We start from the raw sequence: 11,332 nt of genomic DNA, 5'->3' as shown, positions 1-11,332 counted from the left end.
AAAATTCACTTTTAATCCTTTTAAAAGATTAATTATTTTTTCAATAAGAATCCAACTGAAATGTTTTAATAATACTAATATAGCAGTGTGCATGATAATTTTCACATATTTTATAATGCTTTTACGTATAATATTTTTTAAATTATTGATTGACTTAACATCTATAATAAATAATATCATGTCAACATAAATTATTACTCATGATATTATTCCAACAAATTTACTGTTTTATCAACATTCCCTTGATTTATTTTGTATTTACAAAACAAAATTGAATAGTGCATTTTTTTCATAATGAAGAATTATCTCATTTAATTCATGAATTTCAATACAATCAATTTTTCTGTTAACGTTTTTATTAATTAATTTATTTCTTAATATTTATAATTGTCATTTTTAATGTATATATTTATTCCTTTTTATTATAAATATTTACACTTTTTATCACCTTAAAAAATATTTATATATTTTCCGACTTACTAATCAAACTTCCGTTCAAATAAATTAATTATGATTTAGTAAATACATTTACGCGAATCAAACTTATTTATTTACTGAAAAATAAGAATTTCCCGGGGTTTGTACTCCACGCGTTATATATTTGTTTGCATGTACAAAGGCAAATTTCAGTTCCCACAATAAATGATAAACACTACATTGGGATTCTCAATGCATACAAGGATTGTTTGCATCAGAGTTCGTTCACATCCATTATATATATATTCTCTGCCACTACCAACAACATTATAATACTGTTTACAGATCAAAATGGGGTTTTATAATTATGAAGCTACCAAAACAGAGCAATTTCTATGTAATAGGACTAATTTTAGAAAAGGGGGGGGGGCTAACTAATGCTATAATGTTCCCATGTGAAATAAATTATGCAAAAATAATAATAAAACTTTTGATACATCGACCATGATATGCCTAGAGTTAGGGAGTTAAGTTCACACTTCTCAGCCCTGACTTCTGTCCCCCGTCTTTCTATCTATCTTACCGTAGAGATGATAGAATACATACATTTACAAAAACTAGCATCGCCATTGACATTGCCAACATGCTGATCTTCGTCTCCCAACTCGAAATCTCATTTATCACTTCTTTCCTTTCATTGTAAACAATATATACCTCCCAAAAAAGGCAACTCCTTTCAACATCCTGCCATCTGAAACCATATCAAAAGGGAAAAAAAAAGGTTTTAGGAAATCAACCAAGAATTTATTGAGAGTAAGCATTTGATTCAAATTAAAACTAATCACAATAACCTACCACATTAATATTAAAGCAGCGCTCTCTTTATATTTGGCATCACCTTGGCCGCCAGCTTGGAGCTGAAACACATAAAAAAGCACTGAGAACCTGCCCTAATGCAGGGTATCTATCTAGCAAGACTGCAAAAATGAAGTCTAAAAAGAGACTTTATATATATATATATATATATACAAGTTGCAGAGCACAATCTCACAGAAGAAATGCAAACCTCTTGATCCGACAGGAACTACACCTTCTGGATGAGGTCTCACTGAAAAGGAGTTTCTGTGATTCATTGGAGGAGGATGGAAGCCCCATTCATGGTTTGGATACCTTGTTGGCTCACACTGTGGCCCACCATATGAACCGTAGCCATATGGTGCTTCGGAATTTTCAGCATAATGTGGACCTAATATGAGCAAAAACAAAACAAGTACAATCAACTGTCATTGGACAAGAAAAGACATTAACATACGTTACTCGAACTCGGGTGTAAGTGCCGGATACAGATATGGCTAGATTTTTCTATATATGAAGGATCCTTGGAGGTCATATTCCCGTATGCAAGTATCATACACAGGTACTTCATAAAAAATTACGAGTCAGAGCAAACATAAAATATAACAGCATATTGTATTATCTAGTATAATCAATAGAAAATATATTTGAAAGAACTTACCACAGAAACGTGGCGGAGGAAGCCTCCAGTTGTCTCTAGGCTCATTTGAGGGTGGTTGCATTCTCTCATGGCTATTATAATAGTTACCCCCTTCCATGTTAGGTGAATAGTATCTGTTGGAGTAGGGAGGAGGCGGAGCATCCTTCATCGGGTTCATATGAGGCCCTGAATTACCATATGAAAACTGATTTGAGGGCAGAGAATGAGGGGGTGGCGGAGGGTAGTCATTGTGATGGAAGTTCGGACCATCAGTTTGTTGAATATTATTCATTGGATGTACAGAGTAACTGTTGAAAGAGGTATTAAACCCAGAAAACTGCATAGGGACTGGAAGATCTCTCGACTCATGCCAGTGATAAGGAACTGAAGAGGTGCACATAGCTGGATTAATTCTGGGTGCAACTGATAAGGGAACTGTAGATCGCAAATCATCTTGACTATTCTGCAAAAATAATCAAAACAAAGAATTTAAATACCAACATTTATCACTTTTAAATAATAAGAAAAATGAAATCACAACAGGCAATACAAACAAGACCTACATGTATACTTGTATGATTTGTTGAATTCACAGCATTTCCATAGTGATCAAAAATAGGGCAAAGAGGAGGGTTGGGAGGTGGCGGTGGAGGCAGGGGTGGGGCAAATGGCAAAGAAAAATGCTGATCACCCTGCTTTCCTGAAGCTGGTGCAGCATTGACTCCAGCAGCAGCAGTAGTTGAACTCATTTCAATCTCAGAGGGGGCAACATCCTCCATCTCAAGTTCACCATCAACATCTTCCAAAATATGTCTGCGCTTTTCAATTGCAGGGTTCGCCTCTAGTTCTTCAGGGATTCGAGAATCATGCTCTGGAGTGACAGCCTCAAAACTACCTCCATCAGAATCACTTCCCTCATCCTCATCCTTCAGTATTCGGGGCATACAAAATCCAGGAAGATGAAAGCTAGAATTACTGAGGAAACAAAAATATATTAAAAACAAAATTCTAGAAATTTTATAAGTAATCACAAATTAAAGAGATCCAGAAATTCATACCTTCCATACTCATCCACAAGCATACCCTCCATGTCTCTGACAGGATCATCGAATGGTCGCTCTGTTCTAGCTGTACGCCGAGAAAAGGGCCCACCAGAAGATGAAACACTAAACGAATCAAGTTCTCTTATATGGTGGCGTACAACAGATTCTGGAAGGATTTTTCTTTCCAGCCAAAGTCTCAAAACCTATATCAAATAAAGTCTGTGAGAAACTAAAAAATCCAAAACAAAAAGCAGCCAAAAGTCACTCACCTTTAAGCACTGCCGACGGTTTTCATGTGCACTAGGTCCAGGCGGAGCTGCAAAAGAGAGTAGACGAGGCAATGCAGCTTGAATAGCTGAAAGGTAGACACCACCACCATCACCTGGACAATCACATTCATAAGACATAACCAAACACCCATCATGTTGCTAAATTATACTTCAAGTTATTAGTTAAACATAAATAATACCTTTCAAACCCCTGGAGCATTGAGTAATAGAATCCACAAGAAAGAACAAGTCCACCCTTCTGTGTAAACTTGACTCACTTTCCAAATTTCGAGCAATTATTTCCACAACCTATTTTAAAACAAAGAAATCAATGCATTTCACATGGAATAGATGTTTTAGTATGTATATATGGATGCACCATCCTTATAGATATTCTCAGAACACAACCACTCTCTCACTGTTCTCTATATAGTACACTGAGTCTTAATAAAAATCAAAAAAAGGGGAATAAACAAATTTCTGATTTTTAATGCCAAGTTCGCTGATGTCTAAGTTACATTTAGAGTGTTAATACTGAAGCAGAAATGCCATTGATAAGCAACATAACAATTTATATAAAAGGAAAACTTTAACTTAAAAATATTTAACTACATGAACATACAAGAAATATACAAACAATCAGCAGTTATTATTAAAATAATTTTCCCTCATTTATCCTTGAGTAATCACATGGACTCAAAAAGATGATTAGGGATTAAAACCTTTCAAGTACTGCAAGCAGTGATTGTACTGATAAATAATTTTTTTTACTTATTCAGTGACCCTTTTTCCCAAAACAATTTAGAACAGATTCCTAATCCAACAATTTACTGTCTCCAACTTTTCTGGCCTAAGTTAACAATGCTAGGAAACTAACTAAAAAATTCACATAAAATTTATGTGCAACTTAAAATCGCCTTTATTCAACCATTTTTTATTCTTAACTACATTTATCACTAGAATGTCCTTGACTTCCACAATAGAACCTAATTTCTTCCCTACAAGAAGTCCAAATAAAACCTCTTCAGATATCTTTACATATCCCTCAATTTTAATGTCACTAGAAATATCTTACCTTAGAAGACACACCAAATTTTGCACAATCAATAGCTATGCGTGTTGCACGAGCAATGCTCTCTTTTGTCCTCGTTAAGACCGCAAGTGTATTTTCAAAGGATGACAAAGCAGCATGCACTTCGGTGTGATTACTGCACTTACTGACAGATTTCGGTCTTTCAGAGACCACAAAGTCAGCTTTACCTTCATCGTCAGCAACAGAAACAGATAGAGATTTGTTGGATCTGAACTGAACATTTGGACTACAGTACCCATTGCTTTGAATTATATTAGCACTCTCGGAAGTGGAAACGTGAAAATTTGAAGCATTGGAAGGAGAGACTCTAGCAGGAGAATCTACTTCATCAACTGAAGATGGACTTAAACGGACACCTAGAACATCCTTTTCTGAGTTGTCATCACAAACCAAACTAGTTGTCATACGCCTTGGGTCAGTTTGAAATGCTTCCGGAACCTCACAACTAAGTCAAACAAGAAAGGCAAATCTAGAAATTAATGGCAGATATTTACTAAAGGCATACAAAAAACAACTAAGGAAACACTCAAGTCCCTTTGGGAAATCAATTCTTCTGCAAGGTTTACATTAATATTAGCATTGCAACTATTTAATTCACTTACAGTCATTACATTCATATTCAAAAAGATTAGATTAGAGAAACCACTTCCATGATGACAGGTGCAAATGAAACTGTTAAATGTTGAAATTTCATGTATATCTTTAAGAAAAATGTCTCTCTATCAATTCATTGAATAGCTGTGATAGAAATAAGGTAGCAATGCTTACATGTTATGGACTAACCTGTTGTCATCAGTTTGAGACTTCAATGACTCGATTTTCTCATGCCCAGTATGCTGGGCAGCACACTGAAACACATTTGAACCATCTTGGGGTGAAATTTCGCAAGTTTTCCCAGTCACCGAGATAGGATCCAAACCCATGTCAGTATGTTCTGATGTATTCAACTGTTCATTAGGATTTTCAGCCCTAAAACTGCTTAAGCCAACAGGTTCAACATCAGAATCACCCTTTGGAAGCAACTGCTGATCTGAAGAACAATAATTGGGAGACTGGCTTTTGCCAGGAATAGGTGATAAGTATTCTAGACTTTGGCCTTCAGGAGTATCTTGACTAACATGGTACATGGACTGAACTAGGACATCCTTATTGAGTTCATGCTTTGGACTGTTAGGACTATCAGCAGGTTGATTGCAAATATCTGATTCCAAAGAAGATTTGGCTAATTTCTCCAAGGACATTGAATTTGGAATGGAAAAGATCCCGGAATCATTATTCAGAATCAAATCCATGCAACCTTGCTCCAACCCTTTGGCTTCTTTGTTCTTAACAGTTATATGAGAGTCACTGCTTATTGGAGTACCATGACATTGACCATCTGGTGTTTCCATTTTTTGTGTGTGTTCAGCACATGTCTGATCTTCGGCAGCATTAGCCGACATAGCTTCCAAAGCACGGTAGAGACGTTTAGAAGGAGGCAAGGCAGCTTCACCACCTGCCCAGCAGCCTAATTGATTTCTCTCAATTTTCAAAGGTTCTGGATGTTCTGGTCTGCTTCCTTGAACTTGAATGTCACCTTTTGAAGGTGACACATTAACCAAACCTGCTTCCAAATATAAAGAGTCTCTATCAATAGGAGAATCGTCATGACAGCTTGACGATGGACTCATCTGCTCCAATGAATTGACTGCACCTTCATTAACTGGCTTTTCTTCAGTTGATAAAGAACAATTGAACTCACCAGCAGCTGCCAGTTTGCCCATGCGAACCCTTGCTCTTTTCAGCAACGGTAGGTGCTCATCTCCATCATCTTTGGGACATCTATTGTTAGAATTTTCATATGTATTTTGCAGATTTTCCCTGTCATTATTGATTCCTAAATCCAAATTTGCTTCTTTACCCATTCTAGTAGGAGGCTCAGCAGGGTCATTATTCATCCACTTTCTAAACGGTTTCCTTTTCTTCTTAATGACAACGGCCTTTATTTGGAAATCAACCCCTTTACTCAACTCAACATTTCCTTCTAAACATTCAAGAGCATTCTCAGAGTGTTCAGGTTTACAACTAGAATCCATGGTGCTGGCTTCATTCAAACTACCACCATCCGAATCAACAGTGGCCATTTCCGAGCCATTGTCATCAATGCTACCATTTGACATTAACACAGATGAATCAACATCATCACTCTCAGAAGCTTCAGCAGACTTCCTGAATTGTTTATTCCTCCTCAGGGATCCATCAGGGATCACATTTGTTGATATATCAAAAGCAGTCCTAACATCATTAGATAGCTTCATAAAGTTCTGGAATCTATATGATTCCACCCTTGATGAGCTTCTAACCCTTCGAACTTGAGCTCCTTTCCTCTGTGCAATGGATTTTTGAAATTGAAAGCCTTCAGATCTTTTTCTTGATGAGTATGTAGTCAGTGCTGGTGTTTCTTTAACCGACACGGCATCAGGAGGTTGCTCTGAAATGGATTCTTTTCCACACAGACCATCTATTTTTGTCTCAGCTTGTGCAACCTCAGTTGCAAGGCTTGGATCATTTCGACTTGTAACAACATTTGAAGTGTCTAACGGAATCTCAGCTGTGGCCTCACAAGTGTCAGTTAGATCCTTTGATGCAGATGAGTCAACTGAGTTACCACAATTTGCCCGAGTGACTCTATCATCAGAATTACAATTATTAACCTGGTCTTGCTTCTTTGACTTCTCATAACTGTCAATAATTTCCTGGACTGCACGAACATAATCTGCACCCTTCCTCTGACGTTTGACCGAAAGAGATTGTTTCTTCTCTTCCGTAAATGCTTCCACATCAGCAGGATTACAGAAGGCTCTGCATGAAAGGTAGCCATAAGAACTAACAAAACCCAAAACATGCCAAAGGAAACAACATACAAGGAGAAAAAGGACAGAGTCTGTGAAATAACAAGTATAAATACCCAAATGACAAAACCAACAAAAATATTTTGTTAGAGGTTGCCCTTGTATCAATTATTTAGTTATTGTAAGTAAATCAATTTCTTAGTAGATCTTATTTAGGAGTATCACTTTTAGATCTTGTAAAAATCCATATAAATTCTGGCATAACATTATTTCTTTCAAATTGGACTCTTAAATAGAGGCTACGTTAAGTAAAATAAATGTGTTACTAAATTACCTAAAAGCAAGTCTACTACTAAGGAAAAACTTATAATGATATAAAATACTCGTAAATAAGATATCCTAAAACTTCTCCTAATAAAATCTTAATAAATTGATTTCATTAAATAACCAATATTTTCTACAAAAGCAACCTGTAACATATTTATAGTAACTATCATGATTCCTAATTACTAAAACAAATACATCCAATTGATTTTAGTCAATGTAAAGGCTATAAATGATTTATTTTTAGTCATGCAGTTCATTTAGATAATGTAATTATAGCAGACAGAATAGAAGTGGGTAACTAAATTCTTATTATACATAAAGGTGCTACACATTAAAAAATAGTGTATTTTTCATTCCACCACCCTTTTCAGTTTTTTAAAAGGTTACACGAATCTTTCACATCAAAAATTAAACAAATGAAATATTACTAGGAAGAATTAAGTACAGTTACAATACTGAAAAAAATAATGAACTAGTGAATCCGAGTTATGAAATGACTACATATATTTCTGCTAGTCTGTAGATTTCCAAGTTTGAGGGCTACATCTCTTACTAAACATCAGCATTAAAAAATAACCACACAAGTTTTTCTTAATTGGGGGAATAAAACACCAGCAATACCTTTCAGGTACTTGATATTCTAGAATTCTTTTTTACCAGCATGTAAAACTTCTTTACAAACAAATATTGGTCACAACCAATAATAAAAGATAAATGAGAGCGGTAGTATCTCAACAGAAGATATAAACTTTTCTTGAAAGCCTCCAAAAAGTACATTTCCTATTACAATAGCTTTACCATTCGAGAAACCCTGCACAGGTTCTCTAAACAAAAACTATAAAATTATAATCAGGCTACATATTATAATATAAGACAACCCAAAGAGGGCATAATAGTGACCGTAAGATAACATGGAAAAGAATATCCAAGCTAAACTAAGTAAAAGATAGCTCATCAGCATCAACCAATAACTACATGACTTTTCCTAAATCAGAAAAAATACCAGCAATACTTCCAGGCACTTGATATTCTAGAATTCCTTTTCCCAATGTGTAAAACTTCTTTTCTAACACATATCCAAATGTAAAACTAATAATCAGGTTAAATATTATCATATAAAGAGGAAGAACCAAAGGCAACCCAAATACAGCATAAGGCATTAGATAACATGGAAAAGAAGATCCAATCTAAACTAAGGAAAGGGTCACTCATAATGGGTATGGCAAACAAATATTCTAACAGAATGACAAAATGGGGCAAAAAAGAGAAAAGAACAACAAACGAAATGGTTGAGTAGAGCAGAAAGATTACAATGAAATGTGCACTTACATTTGCTGTGTTCCAAAAAAGTATACCAAAACTTTCTTCCTATCAGATGAATAGCCCCACTTCTCAGGCTCACTTATCTGTTGCAAGCAACAGGAAACAAAAACATAAGAAGAAAATGATTATGCTACCAAATAAAACAAAACCCAAAGAAAATAAAGTGGTGGAGATCAGAGGGGAGATATTAGAAGAAAAACAGGCCGATTGAGAGCACTAAAAATTCAAAAGTAAGGAGGTTAGATATGACAAAAACATCTTAAAAAACAAAAATGCGCATACTATTAAGTAATTTTAGCAGGATACAGAAATCAAAAAATAGATTTTGCACTAGCAGATTTAAATAGAACTAGCCAACATGATTCCTAATGTAATTTTCTAATCAATTCATCCAAGATTCAGAATGAACAAGTTCCAATAATAACTACTTTTGATTAGTACCAAGTAAATTAAAAAAAGGTTAAATATTAAATATGTAAAAAAACACTATAGCAACACAGAATTAAACCCTAGACATAAACAAATTAACCATGCCACCTAAACCGACAAAAATAATTATCAACAAAACTTCACATGCAACTGTAAACCCTAATGAAATAAACGCATCTTCTAACATAATAAAGATTTTCATAAAATATAAAAAAAAGGAAAAAAAGAAAAAAGATAGTGATATAAGTATTGTCATACCGTGGCAGGCCAAGCAGGGAAACCTTTGACTTTAGCAAGGACAAGATCGCCGACTTTCCATTGACGGCGAGCTGCGGTGGAATCAGCCGCCTTACTAGTGCCTTTCCTTCGCCCGGGCGCCATCGGAAAGTATATTTAAAAAAATTAATCGGCACTGAGAGGCACGCCAGATCGCCCAAGAGGCGTCACACTTTGGTACTCTCTAGGGTTTTGCAGCAACAATTTAGCACAAAATTTTGAAGGCATTTGAAACGCCCCCTCGATTCAAAGTGAGTAAGCAAAACTCAGTCTGTTTAAAGGAATAAAACTCTGGTTCCTTTTTTCTTCAATTTTCTTTTTTTCAGGTAATTTTTTGGGCTTTTACGAAACAAAAAAATAATCACACACAAAAGGGAATATGCAAGATATTGAAATGGTGCGGTCATGTGAATGCTAAAATGCACTGGTGAGGTGCAGGTTAAGAGTAGGAATGGAAGAAATGGTGCAGGTTAAGGGTGAGTGGCCGAATCAGGTGGGGGATCCACGTGAAATGACCCAACTAACCCATTCTTTATATGGGCTAATAATTGGACCTCTTGCTTATCAGTCTGTAGAAATTTGAGGCCCATTTTCGTATTTTTCTCCTTCTGTGGAATTAGAGAAGTGAAAACACAAATAGGACGAGTAACCAATTGAAAAACAAATCCTCGCCTCTTTATAAAAAAAAATAGTATATACACTAAGATACCAATAAATTAATAATTTTTTATCTCAAATTATGTCTAAGGTCTAAATTAATAAGATAATAATTTTTTGAAAAATCCTTGTATATATTTATTGTTCCTTCAATATTATAAATTAATAATTCTATAAAATTTAAATATGATTCTATTGTTGTTTGCTTCTTCTTAAAATTTAAATCTAATTGTAGTATTATCTCTAACCTTCTTTACTACCTCTAAAAATTCTGATGTTGTGTTCTCATACTGTAACAAAAAATTATGAAGAGTTGTATGCTTAACATGTATAATATGGTAAACCCGTTATATATGATCAAACTAAAATATATGTTCAATCTATATGAATGATAAGGATGTATGCTTAACATGTATAATTGTACATCCTTGAGTATGCAACATGGATAGTATCGTAAGCCTATAGAACTGAAATATAAGTATATGATATACTGCATTGTGCATGAGACTGGATTTTAATTGATATATGGACTTATTGTTAGCTCTTTGATTAATTGATATATGGTAAGCGAGTGGCAAAACGACCTTTAAAACTCATTAACGAAAGACGATACTCCATAGGGTATAAAACTCATAAATGGCCCAGGAACAAGTCCACAAAGTTTGGCAATTGCTAACAAATAAAAGCCGTTTATAATTCAGGCATTTTCCTGCACCTCGCAATAACATCATTGAAACCTCAGACAACGACCTAATCATTGTTTTGTGAATCAAACATTTTAGAGGGCGAAGTTAGTTGACCTAGAATTGTCCTGTCCAGAACCTACGGCATATATCTAAACTATAAAATCCTAAGTAAGCAACTAAAACAATTGCAAACACAGAGTCTACTGTTAACTAACATTTTCATTTGAACTATCTCTAGTGAATCGATCCTACTATGCATTAAGATAAATATATATATATATATATATATATATACATGGTCAGTTAAAAATTCCAAATTTTGCTGACATAGTGCTACTACTATGACGTAAAACATACTATTTGTTGTGGATCTTACCAATTTTGCAAAGAGGTAAGTATTTCTCAATTTTTACTTTTATAGTTTCAATCATAACAAATAGGTTTAAGGGTTACTTTTATCTCTATAGTATATTCAAATTATCATTT

General features: G+C 34.7%; 1 protein-coding gene across 2 annotated transcripts; it reads right to left on the bottom strand.

Annotated features, from left to right (window-relative positions):
- Positions 1-738: 738 nt before the first annotated feature.
- Positions 739-9,870, bottom strand: LOC120153423 (protein HUA2-LIKE 2-like). 2 transcript variants are annotated; one of them, XM_039165375.1, is made up of 12 exons: positions 9,486-9,870; positions 8,805-8,881; positions 5,086-7,158; positions 4,300-4,762; positions 3,425-3,533; positions 3,225-3,337; positions 2,971-3,158; positions 2,476-2,887; positions 1,934-2,375; positions 1,484-1,663; positions 1,273-1,334; positions 739-1,168 (listed from the first exon to the last, which is right to left on the bottom strand). In XM_039165375.1, the coding sequence occupies exons 1-11, from the start codon at positions 9,606-9,608 to the stop codon at positions 1,312-1,314; spliced, it is 4,203 nt and encodes a 1,400-aa protein (XP_039021306.1). In that variant the 5' UTR covers positions 9,609-9,870; the 3' UTR covers positions 739-1,168; positions 1,273-1,311. The 2 variants fall into 2 exon arrangements, with proteins under 2 accessions (XP_039021306.1, XP_039021307.1); XM_039165376.1 differs by having other exon boundaries at positions 1,508-1,663.
- Between the last annotated feature and the right edge of the window lie 1,462 nt (positions 9,871-11,332).

This window comes from Hibiscus syriacus, unplaced genomic scaffold (genome assembly GCF_006381635.1).
Source record: "Hibiscus syriacus cultivar Baekdansim isolate YM2019G1 unplaced genomic scaffold, ASM638163v2 tig00111100_pilon, whole genome shotgun sequence".
NCBI lineage: Eukaryota > Viridiplantae > Streptophyta > Magnoliopsida > Malvales > Malvaceae > Hibiscus > Hibiscus syriacus.
The sequence above is the reverse complement of the archived record's forward strand: the minus strand, read 5'-3'. Positions and strand labels throughout refer to the sequence as shown.